This window comes from Amblyraja radiata, chromosome 7 (assembly GCF_010909765.2).
Source record: "Amblyraja radiata isolate CabotCenter1 chromosome 7, sAmbRad1.1.pri, whole genome shotgun sequence".
Lineage (NCBI taxonomy): Eukaryota > Metazoa > Chordata > Chondrichthyes > Rajiformes > Rajidae > Amblyraja > Amblyraja radiata.
This window is the reverse complement of record NC_045962.1, coordinates 74,627,899-74,646,291: the sequence shown is the minus strand read 5'-3', so window position 1 is coordinate 74,646,291 and position 18,393 is coordinate 74,627,899. Positions and strand designations below refer to the sequence as shown.

The 18,393-nt window shown below is 39.2% G+C and overlaps 1 protein-coding gene across 1 annotated transcript in view; it reads right to left on the bottom strand.

The window, feature by feature from the left end:
• clasp1 (cytoplasmic linker associated protein 1) overlaps nt 1-18,393 on the bottom strand; it is a 193,340-nt gene that overhangs the window by 57,530 nt on the left and 117,417 nt on the right. Inside the window, 6 exon segments of the mRNA XM_033024813.1 lie at nt 459-556; nt 3,795-3,857; nt 9,662-9,769; nt 14,341-14,508; nt 15,054-15,080; nt 17,633-17,740. Of these exon segments, the coding sequence (XP_032880704.1) occupies nt 459-556; nt 3,795-3,857; nt 9,662-9,769; nt 14,341-14,508; nt 15,054-15,080; nt 17,633-17,740 (572 nt within the window).

The following is an 18,393-nucleotide window of genomic DNA, read 5'->3' as shown; positions in this document are numbered from 1 at the left end:
TAAATCATTATATTCAATATTGAAATAGGTTTTTAGATTATGATTCAGTAATCAAGAGAATTGGTCAGGAATGTAGAGTTGAGGCAAAGGGTCTGATCACCAACAAGCCATTGAATGTGGGATGCCAGCATTTCTGATATTAAGGTAAATCGCAATGGTGGCAACTTTGGGCTTTCTGTAGGTGGTATATCCACATGGAAGTTAATAATTAACTGAAATAGGAGGTTGTGTTCATCAACATGCACAATATTCAAAATTGTAAAATAAGCAGAGTTACAGCAACCCCTGTACAAATGACAAACAGCATGACACAATAACCTTATGTAAATATATTGGAATGATGGGTAATAAAGCTAAGCACCAAGGTGGAACATTTTTATAACTGCTTGTCATATGCACAATTCTCCTGACTTTATATTCATTTTAACTTGTAGCCCACTATTGAAAAGAGTTATTACCAAGGCATCTGCAACTGCAGCTTCCACTTCTGTGCTTGTATTCAGTACTCTCATTGCAGTGGCAGGTAACCGCCCAGCCTGTCCAAGCCCATATCGATCTATGACAGATAAAAATATGAAGTTAATATAAACACTTTAGAAAGTCTGTTAATTCGAATGGCACCTGTTTATGCCAACAAAAAGCAGTAAGAAACCCTTTTCTTCATACATTTAATATTGTACCATATAAAATGCAACTAACAGGCCAGCAACCCTTTCCTTGGAATGAAAGTTAAAGTTTGAAGAGGAGGAGAAAATTATTTTGTTTTGAATAATCATTGTGCACATAGGGCTATAAATAACGGTAATTCAAATAAAATGAATCCCTCTTCTCTTGTTACACACTAATCTGCTGGGCATTTCCAACACATTCCACTTTTATCAGATTTCCAGTATGCAAAATAGTTTACTTTTGTTAGTATACATATTCAATTACATATCAATCGTCTTAACTATATTTACACAACTACATCCACATGGAACTAGAATGGCGAAACTTGCTTCTTGTGACCAAACTTTGATTTACATGAAGTTACTCTTTAAGTAAAAATATATTTTTTAATATATACATACCATGCCATTATTGTTTCAAGCTGAGTAACTCATTTTAACTTTATGCTGTAGAGTCAGAATCATACAGCGTGGAAACAGCCTACCTTGCCCACGCCAACGAACATGCCCTTCCATACACGTCCTACCTGCCCGCACTTAGCCCATAACCCTATAAATCTATCCTACCCACGTACCTGTCTCTTAAACATGAGCCTCAACTACCTCCTTCGGCAGCTCATTCCATGTGCCTACGACCTTTTGTGTAAAAACATTACCCCTCGGGTTCCTATTAAATCTTTCTCCCATCACCTTGAAAAGGTGCCCTTTTAAAAGCCCATGCCCAAGCTATTCAAAGCACTAGAAATGTTAAAATCACCATTATCATTGATACATCTGCATAATCAATATTTTACTTTTAATTATATCAACAAAAACTCCTATTCACAAATAAATACAATTAATAAAATGATTTCAGCTTCAAGAAAGTTGGATTAAGCCATTGTTTATCCAGAAAACAGAGGCTATATAACTGATACACCAACTGATGCCTCTTGAACAATTGTGCACAAATATAAAATGTATGTTTAATAGAACTAAAAAAATAATAAATTCCCTATTTAAAATAAAAATCACACCAGTATACTGGTTAACTGATTATACAGTGCCTAACTTTCTATTGATGAAATTAGACATGTTAGGTAGGTATTCAACCTATTGCTTTGGTGTATCTACTGGTGTTATTTGAGTTAGGTACATTAATGTAGCCACCCAATTTTAATCTCGTTTTTTGCCAATTGATGAGGTCAAATGCAACTCTGAAGTTGTTCAATGACAATTTGATCACTAAATTGACGAATTGAGCTAGTTAGGAAAAACAGTACATTAGTGACAAACAGGACTTTATAATGACCAAATATTGCCTGAAACTAATTGCAGGTTAAACAATGATACAAATTAAATTTCTACTTTGGTATACAGCAATGACAATCCTGATTTCGACAAGACGTCAGACTGGATTTTGCCAACATTAAGCAGCTTGATCTATTAGCTGCATTTACCTGCTGTAACATCATGTAAAGGGAACCTTCTTTTCATGGAATAAAGCAAACAATGAATGGCATCAGAACTTGAGGCAACATCTTGACAGCTCACTGCTATCAAAGGCATCCTTCACTATTTCAAATCTTTTTGATATTCAAGAAACGTAAAAGCAATTGAAATGGATTATAAAGTAATCCAAATATATTTTATCATGTTGTTTTATGAGTGCAGGAATCAGCATTGGTATACTGGCAAAAAAGAGTTGAGGGGAGCAGTTCCTGCCTTGGACTGTAGCATATATGTCAGGGGAAAGGGTAACGAGAGAGCACAGGGCCCCTCAGAAACCAAATTGGTCATCGATGTATGGAGCTGCAGGAGATGGGCGAGGTTGACAACAAACATTTCACCTCAGTTTTTACCATGGAGAAAAACAAGACGACTAGTGAACTTGGAGAAAGTTAATGGGGAAGTCTTGTATACAGTCGGTATTACAGTCAAAACTATGCGTAACGCCCTAAGACGCATAAAGGTAGATAAATCTCCCAGGCCTGATCAGATATGTCCAAGGACATTGTGGGAAGCTAGAGAAGAAATTGTGGGAATCCTGACTGAGATATATAAACCATCTTTCGACACAGGTGAAGTGTCACAAGACCAGAGGGTGGATAATGCTGTGCTTCTGTTTAAGGAGGGCTGCAAAGAAAAACATTGCAATAAGGTGTATTTTGGAAAAATAGAGGCCGACATCTGACCTCCAGTGCATCTCCAACTTCTGTTCTGCAATTTCCAGGCAGTGAGGTAGAAAATGGGCTTAACAGAAGGTGGTGGAGGAACAACACATGCCTGCAAAGCCACTGCCCCTGCGCCCACTATCATTGCGGCAATCTCCCCATGAACTTCAATGAATACAAGTGAACTGGATAATCCTTTTACATACTAAACATTCATGAACAAATTATCATTAATTTCACAATGACCAAAGTCAGCCACACTTGCATTTGGTCCTGGACAAGTTTTACTACTATGCACATCATGACTGCTAACAATTTTGTTTTATCTTTGGCAAATCAGATAAACAGGATTTATCTATAGCAGATGCTTTGCTCGCCACCTCTCACCACTTTAAATTAAATGGATCCCTTTATAATCCAGTGGTCTGACATACGATTAGATATCAACAATTGGTACTTACTTGCCTGTAAATTAAAGAGTCAATCCAATTCAGGACAATATTAAAGTCAGTACAATACAAAATGAGAACATAAATTAGTAATGCAAACACAGAATACAATTAGCAATGACACAATTCACCAGACATTAATGGTGTAACCGAAAAAAAATGATGACTTTGCACACAATGACAAAATAAAAACTCAACTGAAGTGTTGTGCTGGGCAACCATAATTGTTACCTTTTCCCATAGAGTTCAAGAACTTATTTCAGTTTGCACATCATCTGAAGTATTGAAATACCAGAGATTTATTTTTAATAATGTATTCCTGTTATGTGCATGAATGAGATCACATTTCACCAAAAGTCCTTGTACTCTAATAAATATGACAATTATGATTGCTTGTGAGAAGGTGTGCAACTAAAAATGATAATCTTCAAAAGAAAATTAGCTGCAGTTAGAAAAACCCAATGACCAATGTACATTAAAAAAAAGGGAAAATTAGAACAAGCATGCAAATAGCACTTGTTCACCTGGGTGGCCAAGAGAATCAGCAGTGGAGAGTGCGCTGGTGGACCTCGAGTGTCGACGTGAGGCTGGAAGCAAATGAAGGGCAACGCCCTGGAGTTAACAAATTTTCCACATATCTACTGGTGCCCATCTTATTTGGCATTGAGTTCAAAAGAATTCAGCCCTGTTTCCTTGTTAAAAAAAACAACCAAGGTGCTGTAGGCATGTCTGCTGCTCACGTTGTTGCTTTTAATAGAGAAAAATGTTAAATGGATCTCAAATAAATGCTCAACTTTCAGGCTAAGTATATTTAACAAATGTGCAGGGCGAACCATGCTGTCAGGAAATTAATTGCTTGATTACAAATACAGTGCCCTCCATGATGTTTGGGACAAAGATCTATCATTTATGTATTTGCCTCTGTATTCCACAACTTGGGATTTGTAATAGAAAAAAAATCACATGTGGCTAAAGTGCACATTGTCAGATTTTAATGAAGGCCATTATTATACATTTTAGTTTCACCATGTAGAAATTATAGTAGTGTTAATATTAGTCCCCCCATTTCAGGTCACCAGTATGTTTGGCACACAGCAATGTCATGTAAATGAAAGTAGTTTAGTATTTTGTTGCATATTCTTTGCATTCAATGACTGCTTGAAGTCTGCAATTCATGAATACCACCAGTTGCTGGGTGTTTTCTCTGGTGATGCTCTGTCAGGCCTGCATTGCAGCCATCTTTAGCCTATGCTTGTTTTGGGGGCTAATCCCGTTCAGTTTTCTCTTCAGCATATAAAAGGCATGCTCCATTGGGTTCAGATCGGTGATTTATTTGGCCACTCAAGAATTGACCATTTTTTAAGCTTTGAAAAACTCCTTTGTTGCTTTAGCAGTTTGTTTGGGATCATTGTCTTGCTGTAAAATGAACTGCCGGCCAATGAGTTTTGAGGCCTTTATTTGAATTTGAGCAGATAGGATGTCTATACATTTCAGAATTCATTATGCTACTGCCATCAGCAGTTGTATCATTAATGAAGATAAGTGACAGTACCTTCAACAGCCATACTTGCCCAGGCCATAACACCCCCACCACTGTGTTTCACACATGAGGTGGTATGCTTTGGATCTTTGGCAGTTCCTATCTCCTCCATACTTTGCTCTTGCCATCACTGATATAAATTAATCTGCGTCTCATCTGTCCACAAGACCTTTTTCCAGAACTGTGGTTGCTCTTTTAAGTACTTCCTGGCAAACAGTAACCTGGCCATCCTATTTATGCGGCTAACCATTGGTTTCCATCTTCAAATGCAGCCTCTGTATTTCTGTTCATGAAGTCTTCTATGGACAGTGGTCATTGACAAATCCACACCTGACTCCTGAAGAGTGTTTTTGATCTGTCGGACACGTGTTTGGGGATTTTTCTTTATTATCGAGAGAATTCTTCTGTCATCAGCTGTGGAGATCTTCCAGTCCCTTTGTGATTAGTAAGCTCACCAGTGCTCTTTCTTCTTAATGATGTTCCAAACAGCTGATTTTGGTAAGCCTAAGGTTTGGCTGATGTTTCTGACAGTTTTATTCTTGTGTCTCAATCTCATAATGGCTTCTTTGACTTTCATTGGCACAACTTTGGTCCTCATGTTGATGAACAGCAATAAAAGTTTCCTAAGGTGATGGAAAGACTGGGTGCCAAGAGCTCTCTATTACCTGCATTAAGGAGGCAATTAAACACACCTGAGCAATTACAAACACCTGTGAAGCCATGTGTCCCAAACATTATGGTGCCCTGAAATGGGGGGGACTATGTATAAACACTGCTGTAATTTCTACATGGTGAAACCAAAATGTATAAAATCTGACAATGTGCACTTTAACCACATGTGATTTTTTTTCCATTACGAATCTCAACTTGTGGAGCAAAGAGGCAAATAAATAAATGATGGGTCTTTGTCCCAAACATTATGGAGGGAAATGTATATCTCAAGCAGAAAGTCTCGCATGCTTCAAATGCAACATACACTTGAATGAAATGAGGTTAAAATGTCTTCAGCACATTTCGGCTAAGGTGCAATGAAGCTGAATAACTGACATGTTCAAGTGGGAAACACAAGCACAGAAGTAGAATAAAGTGCAAACAATGCTCTAACCTCAAAAGTCATAACCAAATCCCAAATCGAGGAACATAAGTCCATACATACAATTCAAACTCAGTTCAGGCATTTAAACAAAACAAAAAATCAATCCCATTTACAGGCGACAAACTCTCATGTAGTAACTGAAAAACATACATGTCATCAGGGCCAACTGATTTAGAGCCAGACATTTTTAGTACCCTTCTTTGTAAAAGAACAGCAATCGTAACAAATGTGAAAGGAAACAACTAAACATTTACATTTGTGACGCCCAAACAGAATTATTCACAAGGTCTACGTGTGCATCTCAAATAAACGTAAAAAATAAAAGACACAATTAATAATAATAATAATAATAATCTTTGTCATTGTACAAGACAACGACATTTTGTTGGAGCAGTCCTCCAGCTGCACAGGAATATGAGTATAAAAATACGTTTAAAAAAGAACTATTAAAAAATTAGACTATAAACATATAGGAGTATGGGCGGGTGTGTGAGAGAGAGGGGGGGGGGGGGAAATCAGTGTGGGAGGGGGATAGAGTTCAGTAGTGTCACAGCTCTATGGTAGAAGCTGTTTTTTAGTCTTGTCGTGCGGGCGCTCAGTGTCCTGTATCGTCTTCCTGAGGGCAGGGGGGTGAAGAGGCAGTGTCCAGGGTGTGTGCTGTCTCTAATGATGCCCTTGACCCTCCGGATGCAGCGGGTCCGGTAGATGTCCTCCAGTCTGGGGAGCTGGGTGCCAGTGATCCTCTCAGCAGTCTTAATGACGCGTTGGAGAGCTTTCCTGTTCTCTGCGGTGCAGCCAGAGTACCATACTGTGATGCAGTATGTGAGAACTGCATCACATACATACGTACTTAAATACAAATCCTGCCGTATTGGAGGATTGTGTGCAGTTCTGGTTACCTCATAACCGGAAGGTTGTGGAGGCTTTGGAGAGAATGCAGAAGATGTTTGCCAACATGTTGCCTGATGTGAAGGCATCAGCTATAAGGAGAGGATGGACAAACTTGGACTGTTTTCTCTGGAGCATCAAAGATTGAGGGAAGAGTATATAAAATTATGAGGGGCATTGATAGGGTGGACAATCAGAACCTTTATTCCCCGGGTTGGAAATGTCAAATACTAGACGGTACATCTTCAAAGGTGAGAGTGGGAAAGTTTAAAGATGTGCAGGACAAGTTTGTGTTTACACAGAGAGTGGTGATAGATGCTTAGAACATTTTGCCAGATGTGGTGGTGGAAGCAGATTATAACAGTGGCATTTAAGAGGCGTTTAGATACGCACATGAATATGCAGGTTGTGGAGGGATATGGATCAAGTGTATGCTGAAGAAATTAGTATATCACAGTAATCTCAGGTTTGTTTTCTCTACTTATAATTTAAACTGGCAGAAAAGCTCATAAAATTTTGTTTATTTACTATGTAATGGGATGTTCATCTCATTTACGAGTTTTATCACCTGAAAAGACTTTGCTCAGAGCATGAAGCTAACCCATCTCAAGGTAGAAGTTACCTGTACCTGCATTACAACAATTTTGCGATGTCTTGCCAGTGGTTGACAGATCTCTCCACTCCTGAGAAACTCAAGCAGAATCTAGAAAATGTATGGGGACCTCAGTAAAAGCTCAACCTGACAACTCTCTCCATCATGATCATGGCTCCAAACACCAGTTTTCAAAGGGGTTTATAATGGGTCACATCATCTACCCTTTTGGATTGGAGAACACAGCCCAAGTAAATGGCAAGTACTCCACAAATTTGCTTCCCACTCTCAGGTTAATAAAATTAAATGACACTCATGCCCTTGTTGATGTCGACATCAGCAACCAGTTTGCTAACATTCATTCCCCGCTACAATCTGAAGATGTGCTTTTAGGCTGAGACCTGCTGTTGTATTCTTGTACAACAATCAATGATAATTAACATGCAGGTATACAAAGTAAATGGTACACGGGGCTTCACTGCAAGAGGACAATAATAAACACATAGGTTTCTTGTTCCAAGACCACAGAGTACTGGTGAGGTGTATTTGGAATATGGTGTACAAGTTCTGATCCCCCCTACCCGAGGATAGAAAGTTGTAGCAAAGTAGTGACATTTCATTTCTTTATGAGTGAAGGAAACAGCATTGATGTTCTATGAGGAAGAGTTGAGGGGAGCAGCCCTGCCTGGGACCAAAGCAAAACTCTTCTAAATATCCAATAGAAGTCACAAGATGTATCTTGAGCCATGCCATGTTGAAGAAAGTGATGTTTGATTTGAGAACAGTGTATTACTAGTAATGACATTCTTTGAGTTCTGTACTAGTGCTGGAAGCAGCAACAATATAATTATGACCGCATTGTTTTTTCTTTCTCAGTTTTGATAAAAAGATCTTCAATCTGGAATGTTAACTCTCTTTCCGCAAATGCTGCCTAACCTGCTAAATAGTCGCTGCTTTACAGCGAATGCAGCGCCGGAGACCCGGGTTCGATCCTGACTACGGGTGCTGTCTCTACGGAGCTTGTACATTCTCCCCATGACCTGCGTGGGTTTTACCAGAGATCTTCGGTTTCCTCCCACACTCCAAAGACATACAGGTATGTAGGTAAATTGGTTTGGTAAATGTGAAAATTGTCCCTAGTGGGTATAGGATAGTGTTAATGTGCGGGGATCGCTGGTCGGATTGTACCCAGTGGGCCGAAAGGGCCTGTTTCCGCGCTGTATCTCTAACCAAACTAGCTAGTAATTTTAGTCCTCTCGTCTACATGTTTAGAAGTTGCAAGGAAATTAAGTTAATAGTGTTTAATTTCTTAAATGTTGAATGGAGTTTAATTTAGTTTCTTTCAACCCATCATTTTACATTTCCTCCTTACTTGATCCTAAAATTCAAAATGCATAATTACATGGAACATAGCCAATGTTTGGATCAACCATGTTTGACTACACACTAAAGAAATCCAAAATCTTACCTCATGAAACATAAAATGACACAAATCCACGAGAAACACTATAAATCTACATTGAAATGTTGTTTTATATCTGCCTTGATCTGTAGTGATGCAAAAATCATCAATTTTGATTATTTTAATCTCTTAAATGTTACCAGAATTTGATTACGTTAAAAAAACTAAAATTTTCACCAACCGTTGGAAGTTGATCACCAGTCAGATTTGTTTTAACTTCCCAATTTCCGAACACAACCCTGAAGGGTGGTGAAATGATCTATACCAATGCCACAAATGACTTTTCTGCACTAATATGCAAGTGAAAATAAATAATAATTTTCACCCTTTCCAATGTATAATATAGGATGATTCAACAACTATTGTTAGCGCCATCTCACACAATGATTAATTAAATTCTAGCAAATTAAATTAAAATAAGAATTCTACTTCCAAAGGTTTAGTATTGCAAAAACATTAATCATAGATTAAAATTATTGGAGACTATGGATAGAATTCAAGCACTTAACTATGCAGCAAACTACTCCAAATGTTCTGGAATACTGTACAGAAGCAGATGCAAAAAGCTGGAGTAACTCAGCGGGGCAGGCAGCATCTCTGGAGAGAAGGAATGGGTGACATTTCAGGTTGAGCCTCTTCTTCAGAAGCAGCACTGCTATTGGGTTTGCAGAAAGAGCAGCATGCAAGGGAACTAGGAAAAGGGGCAGACGTGAAGAAAATAATAAGCTCGCAAAAGTATAATCTCCTGACAGTACCCTAAATAGGTGAATGGGCAAGCAAGGCACAATGATTCTTATGCCTCTTGGTACTTACCAAGTGGAGCAAAGCCCCTAACAGGACTTGTATCTCGACTGCTGTCACGGCTCGTATCGCGGCTGCATCCCTGACTCATGCTTGGTCGAGGGATACGGCTGCTCCGTGCTAGCATGAGTTGGGAAGAGCGGTAAAAGTTTGGTGAAGTTCATTATCATAGCACTCTACGTGAAAGATTATTATTATTAGCATTCAATATCTGATGATGTTTTTAAATACAAACAAGTGAGTTATAGTCAATGCTGGGCACGGACCTTCTTCCCGCACGCCCCCCCTCCCCCCAACCTGAAACTGTATAAAGAATCTGTTCTAAAGAAAACGGTGGATGAATATGGATAGTTGTACTGACTAGTAATAATTCCTATTTCCTTTGTTTGATGCAAATACTAATATATTCTTAGTAAGTTGTTGTATTTAGAAAGTTTATTTATTAATTAAACATAACTATATTACAAAAGGTCAAAATTAAAAACAATCAATGGAAAAATGATGGGCGAGGAAGATTCAAAAACCAAATGTAGGCATTAGCAAATGGAGGTCAATAAAGGATTAAGACATTCTGTATTTTACTGCACTGTTTTAAAAAGTTACCAACATATCGATAAATCAAAGCCATCCATGCAAATGATTATTTCAAGAATAAACTTTTGGCAGCAAGAATACATTGTTTATGTACTATATACTCTGCATGCTGCACATCAAAAAATATTAAGACATGTAAGCCAGGAGATACAAAGTTTCAATCCTGTTGAATTAACAAATGTCACCCGGATGATTGTAGTGTTACTGTAATCAGACTCAGTGGTTTGTTTAGAATGTGAAAAGGAGAAATTGTCGGAATTCCCAGTTACTATATTATGAGAATTGTTATTAAATGTGCATAAATTATTGTTAGGGTTGAGTGTGAGACCACATAAATAACATTGCCAGGCAGTCTTTCTGTGGCTGGTTATATTGACAAGATATAGAAGAAGCCCTTGTGCCAATGGAACTTTTTCAAAAAAGCGGTGCAAATCATCATTTTCCTCCATAGACTGAGCGTGCATGAGAGATAGAGAGAGAGAGCACAAGAGTTTAAACTAAATGGGGATAAAAAATGATGGCCGCGTAAAGCCACAGCCGGGGCGCCACGGGTAGAAGCCCGGGTCGGAAAAAGCGGCAACGTTAATTTAAATGCGGCCCTCCCCGACATCACTGGAAGCTGGTGGCCACCCACTCCCCCTTGGTGGCTGCCCACCCACCCCCTTTGTGATGTCCCTGGAAGCGGGTTTAGGGAAGTTTGCCGTTTAAAAACTTGGTTTTAGCTATTTTTAAAACGCTATAACATGTGAAATATAGCATGAAATGTGAAGTGAAGCAGTTTATTTTGTCGACTGGGTTAATGAGAGTAATAATCTGTAAACATTTTAACTCTAGCATGTAGTGTTTTGACAAGGGTAGTATAACACATACATACAAGATGAGACTTTTAATAGATACTAGGCCAAATGGGACCCGTTGGGTCCTTGTCACACAGAAGGCCTGGCCCCCCAACGCAACCCGTTCCCCAACGCAATATTCCACCACTCACCCATAGCCGATAACTGCGCAGGGGCTGCTCATTTCGCCTTATGCACCCTCCCTCATTTTTAAACTTTTAAAAAATGCAATTGCACTTGTTAGCTAGCAGAAATCAGTGTACTGTGATTAGGGCTAGCAGGATTCAGTGTACTTGCATAGCAACAATGTCGCGAGCAGGGCTATAATCCCATTGTGACGTCACAGCTGTAAGCACAGGGAATAAGCAGTTACTTTATTCCAAGTTTTTTGAACATTTTGATTAATAACTTGTGAAATGATGCATGGAATTTAGAGAGAAGGCGATTTTGTGTGTGTGTGTGTGTGTGGGGGGGGGGGGAAGAGGTGTGTGTGTGTGTGTGTGTGTGTGTGTGTGTGTGTGTGTGTGTGTGTGTGTGTGTGTGTGTGTGTGTGTGTGTGTGTGTGTGTGTGTGTGTGTGTGTGTGTGTGTGTGTGTGTGTGTGTGTGTGTGTGTGTGTGTGTGTGTGTGTGTGTGTGTGTGTGTGTGTGTGTTCCCGGCCCCACCGGCTCCAGACACACTCAGCGGCCAGCGTCCCCAGCGCCTGTCGCACTAACAGCCCCCACCCGCGGAACACAGCCAGCCCCCGCACGCAGAACACAGCCACACTCAGCGGCCAGTCGGCGGAACACAGCCCACACTCCGCTCCTTCAGCTTTATTCTCGCCGTCAGTGGACGGGCGGCTTCTGGACGTGCTCACAGATTCAGCCCGGCCTCCGGGGCTTTATTCTCCTCGACCCGGTGATTGACAGCGGGTGCCGGAAGGGGCGTCGCCATCCCAGCGAACAACAGACCAATAATTTTTCTAATATTTCACCGATCGGAACAAAACTTGGTGCGTTTGAAGCAGAGGACAACGGTAAGGTGGCGAAAAAATCCTAGCGATAAAGGGTACCGTTTTAGAGCAAATTTAAAAACGCAAACTGCAAGAGGACAAGATGAGAGTTTTAGTAATAGTGTAGATAATGTGAAATATAGCATCAAATATTGTGAGCCTGATTACGGCGTGGAGGGCAAAAATGTGTCAGAATATGTAAAAATTTATGTTTTTAGCTTTTTGAGGAAGATACAAAACATACAAGCACACACACACACCCAAGTGCAGCTCCCCCCAACGTAATTCTCCACCACTCACTTGTTCCACCAACGCAACTGAACCCATTCCCAAACGCAAGATTCCAGCAATACCCTGCCTCCCTCAGCACAGACCAATTGCACTTCCCCTGCCAGCCACAGCAGTTCCAATTGCAATTGGTCCTCCCTTCCTGTTGAAGCACTTGCTGTGATATCCCATTGAGCTGAGAAGTTCAGTGTTCCTGTTTTGCAACTTTGTATCGAAGTGTGTTGGAAGCTGGCAGGAAAGATTTTTAACAGTAAAAATCTTGTTAAAGTTGGCATTTTTAAAGCTTTGAAATATAGCATCATCACTGGAAACTGCTAGAAAAATGCTGGCTGTGAGAATACGCAGTTACCGTTGGCAATGTCCCATTGTGATGTCATTGTGGCAATCGGCAGCTTGAGAGCCCCTTGTGATTGGTGCACTGTGAGTGGCAATGTGACATCATCACTGGAAGCTGCTGGAAAAAGGCTCTCTGTGTGAAGCTGCGGTTACCATTGGCAACGTCCCATTGTGTTGTCATTTGTAAATGAGATCCATTGGACATCTATGAGATGGCATTGTGACATCACTGGAAGCTGCTGGAAAAAGGCTCTCCATGAGAAGCGTTTTTTGGCCTTTCTTTAAACTTTAATCGTGAATAACATGAAATATAGTATGAAATCTTAAGTGAACCCAAGTATGGCATGGACGGTAAAAATGCGAGTTAGAATATGTAACAATTTAAGCACTAGCACGTATCGTTTTGAGGAAGATACAAAACATGCATACCGCATACATACAAGATGAGACCCTTAATAGTATACTAGACCAAGCCCTGTCACACAGGAGGCCTGGTCCCCCAAAACAATATTGCATCACTAACCCGTAGCCCCCACAGGAGGCGTGGTTCCCCAACTCATCCCGTTGCCGAACGTAAGATTCCAGCACTCCCCTGTCTCCCTCAGCAGTGGACTTAAATTTTTTTTTCCAATTGCACTTCCCCTGCCTGCCGCAGCAGTTCCAATTGCAGTACCAATTGGCCCTCCCCTTCCTGTTGAAGGACTTGCTGTGATATCCCATTGACGTGAAAAGATAGATATATTGATATAGATAGATAGATGGATTAAATAACACATTTTGATTTTCGCACATTCTTTTGACAGCGATAGGTAAAAAAAGCATTTTGTAGCTTAGGAAATTAAAAACTACTTCACATCATTGTTTGTGTCAGTTTACAAAGCAACAACCCTCATTTTAATAACTTCTTGCTTTTGAGGCATTCTGTCAAAATTGAAATTCAATCATTTAACAATTAATAATAGATTCACCATAACAACTTACACTGAATGAAAGCAGGGGATGAAATTTATTTTTTACTTGGAACGTTAAGCAGGAAAAATATTGAGCTCTTAACCAAAAAGAAAAACAAAAAAGGCAAACTGTATGATTTTATAGACTCTTAATACATCAACTTTGTCACTTTTGTTCCATATACACTAGTTATTCAATAAAACTGGCAACACTGGATTAAACAGATCTTCATACATCAAAACAATAATTGGCCTGAAACATTTCATCATGAATATTTCATGATCAGAAGAAACAGAAAGGAAAAAGGCAAAAAGGTAAGCACCATTCATTTTTCAACGTAATTATTTGCATGCATATTTCAAAAACATTGTAGTTTACAACTAAACTAGGGTTAACTAGCTGGGGACAATGATTCTATACCAATTTGAATACAAAATATTCTTTATACTTTTATTATAAATTCCTGCATTAGCAATTATAATGGAAATCATCCACATTCAATGCTGTAATTTAAGAAGCCTGCTTATTCATGAAGTTGCAACATTTTCACCAGAAGGGAAAAGGAAGAACACAGCAAGTCTTTTTTCATCCTGTCCTGTCAGCAGAACAATCGCCTCAACAAGGTTAGACAATATCCATTTTGGAAAGCACATAACAAAAATTACACAATTATAATCTTGATATTTGTCTTACCTAACCCCAATCTGTTGGGGCTGGCTTCCCTGCTACACCCCTGACTGCGAGGGATCTTGCTGCGCTTCTCGGATGCTTGTGGTGCAACTGAAACTCTCGGAGGTCCACCGCTCATGCCGGAGTAAGTGCTGCAGAGGAGCTTACCAGGTGAACTTGATCTACTTCCAGCTGAAATAAAAAGCAATAAAAGGAGAGTTAAAACAAGAAGAATCTGCAATGGGCAAGTTGCTGCACTTCTTGAGATCAGAGAAAATTGCAAAGAACCAAAATGAGCAAAAGTGCTAAACAAATCAATCCTTGATAAACTGTTACCCAAAATATAATTTTCTTTAAAAAAAGACATGAACTGGCAAATGTGCATGTTGTCCACTTTTGGTTATTGCATTACCTGTAAAACACTGCAAAGCCCTGACAACTAATTATTAAAAGGTCGAAATGTTTATAAATTTACTTGGGACGGGATATATTTTCACTTTATGCATTTTATGAGATTACCAAATATATTTAAAAAAGTGCAGGAATCATTAATTTCATGTTCAAAATTTCATGTTTTTTTTTGCCAACAGGAAGGTGCCAGATTTTTTTTTTCAATTAAGTGGTTCACAGGATGAATAAAATGCTATAATTGTTAATATGACCCAATTACAATGACAAATAGAAGCATTTATTTTGACAGCAGGTTAATTTAGTCTTGTAGTGAAGAAGAGCCTTACCGCCAGCAGGGTTAGCTGATCTGGATCCTTGGCATGGAAGCAGATAAAAGGATAGGTATAATTTAATAGAATGATTGAATAAATACAAAGACGACAAGAGCTGCCACAACTATTTTCAGATGTTACAGAATGATTATATCTCAGGAGTATTTCATGGTTAAAAGTTGTATTTTATTTCCTTGAAAAGACACAAGTGCTGGAGTATCTCAGTGGGGCAGGCCTCATCCCTGGAGAACGCAGATAGGTTACATTCTGTGTCAGGACCTGGTGGAGGGGAGAAAGCTAGAAGAGAGGCTGCGACAGGAAAAATCCATGTTATGGACAATAGATAATAGGTGCAGGAGTAGGCCATTCGGCCCTTCGAGCCATCACCTCTATTTAATGTGATCATGGCTGATTATCCACAATCAGTACCCCGTTCCTGCCTTCTCATCATATCCCCTGACTCCGCTGACTCTATCTAACTCTCTCTTGAAAGCATCCAGAGAATTGGCCTCAACTGCCTTCTGAGGCAGACAATTCCACAGATTCACAACTCTCGGTGAAAAGGTTTTTCCTCATCTCCGTTCTAAATGGCCTACCCCTAATTCTTAAACTGTGGCCCCTGGTTCTGGATTCCTCCAACATCGGGAACATGTTTCCTGCCTCTAGCATGTCCAATCCCTTAATAATTTTATATGTTTCAATAAGATCCCCTCTCATCCTTCTAAATTCCAGAGTATAAGCCTAGCCGCTCCATTCTATCAACATATGATAGTCCTGCCATCCTGGGAATTAACCTCGAGAACCAACTCTGCACTCCATCAATAGCAAGAATGTTCTTCAGAGATGCATGGTCCATTGAATCTCCAGCACTTAAAATTTAAAAAAACTTCTATAGTTCCTTGCATCTCCATTTGTTTTCAGATTGATTTCATTTCCTATGAACTCACTGTCAATCCCCCCTCAATCTTCTGCCCTGATAAATTCTCTAACTTAGATTCACAATCATTTCCTTTTCCATGCCCATTAGACAATGTGACAAATCCCATTATGGAAGGGGTCTAATAGTCATTTTTGCAATCTTATCTCTTCTGGATAATGTCAGCAAGCAAAATAGTTGGTTGTTGACTCATGGAAGTGAGGGGTTGGATATAACCCTGTCCTCCTCAGCAGAGCTGGTGTAGGCATTGTTAACAGATTCTAGATCATTGGTATTCATCTCATCAACAACCTAACCTGGTCCCTTCACATTGATGTAGTGATCAACAAAATGCATCAGCAGATTTACTTTCTTACGTATCTGAGAAGATTTGTCAGGTATACGAGGATTCTCTCTCTCGCTTCTACAGATGCATTAAATAAAGTATTTTGACAAGATGCATCTCACCCTGGGAAGGTAACTACTCTGCTCTTACCATCCTCAAATCAAATCGCAAATTGATAGGGTTGAATCCTCATCCATTCAGCCATAGCTGAAGGGACAATGACAATAATTTGCCTTCCCAAGACAACATGGCTAGTGCTGATGATTCAAGAATTTTGTTTGCTGCCCACGTGGCAACACATCTAAAATATGGATTCTAGAATTCTGCTATATTATCTCTGAATCTTTCTGTAAGCATTAAATATTCAGACTGTTAATGCAGCATGCTATTTAGTAATTAGCTCCTACTTAATATTTCACAATATTGTACATAAACAATAGTTTCTATCACAAAAACCTCTCTCATACCCCTGCTTGGTCACTTTCACAAACTGAGCCAGTGGCGAGTCTGTGGAATTCTCTGCCTCAGTGGAGGAGGGTTCTCTGGATGCTTTCAAGAGAGAGCTAGATAGGGCTCTTAAAAATAGCGGAGTCAGGGGATATGGGGAGAAGGCAGGATACTGATTGGGGATGATCAGCCATGATCACATTGAATGGCGGTGCTGGCTCGAAGGGCCGAATGGCCTACTCCTGCACCTATTGTCTATTGTCATTCAAAATTGGTGTTAAAAATATTTGTGTGACTCCAAGTTAATTACCCTGAAAATTTAAAAAAAAAAAACTGTATAGCAGTAATTTAAATGGTTTAATCGAATAAATGACTATAATTTTAAAGGAGCAGACAATTTAGGACCTATATACAGAAAGTGAATATTTCTGCAACTTAAACACGATGGCCAGCCTTGATACGAGTGGGCCAAAGGGCTTGTTTCTGCGCTTTGTAACTATGACTCTAAAATATATTAGACAAATGGATGGATCATAATTGAAAATGTGCAACTATAAAATTAGAGAATAATGCTTCAATCGCAAATCTATCAAATCCACTAATCTGTCTATGTTCTTCTGGAATAGCATAATTTCCAGTCAAAACAAGTATCAGCAAGAAAGTTTTCACTAGATTACTGTGATCAACACCACAGCGAACAATGCATACCATGTACAAAAATAGGTTTCATTATTTTCCCTCAAGGGGGCAGAACTACACAGCACCATTCTTCATAGTGCAACAAAGTTACGTGACTCTGGAGTTCTTTGGTCTAACGAATTAAACATGCCACACATGTATTACGGCAAATTATATTACTTGCCAGTAGTAATTTGTTTCACTTACGTTGGGACTGAGAAACTACTTTAGCTCTGCTACGACCTCTGGTATCAGCGGGTGTGCTGGCAACACTGGTGGCACTCCCAGAACTTTGACGTCTAGAGCGTACCCGACCTGTATATATACACAGATATCTCTGTAATTTGCAAATGCTAGTTATGTACCTTTCCAAACCATTTTCACAACCTATATACATTTCAGCTTATTAGAAGTGGATCACAGAACAGCAAAATTATAAAATACACCTAAAATCTAGATAATTACACAAAAATCAATGTTGAATTAGTAATAATTGACTCAACAACTGCCCAGTACTTATACATAGAGCAAACACTGAGACAGCCAAAGGTGCTTAGTGTGCAGCTAATTTCATTCAAACGCACATGATCTAGAACATATTTACTCAATAAAACAATTGTACTTGCACAGCTGGCATCAGTAACTGCAAACCATGGTAAATAACCTTTTGAAAAGGTTAGTGTTTTTAATGTAGATGAAAAGTCAATGTTTACAGTGATACACAACAAATTTTCATATATTTTATCTTCCAACCTATAAATACTGGAAGAGAAAGTATCGGTCTTAGAAAATGTCCACTGTATAAACATTTTTAAAATATGAACAGATGGTAACTAATTTTGTTGATGCTCAAGTAATAAAAAAGTTTGTATATAATAAGACAAGCAGCACCAGCATTTATTTGTACTACTAAAAACAGTACTGCATTCCAACACAAGCTGTTGTTACATTTGAAAATATGCATTTAA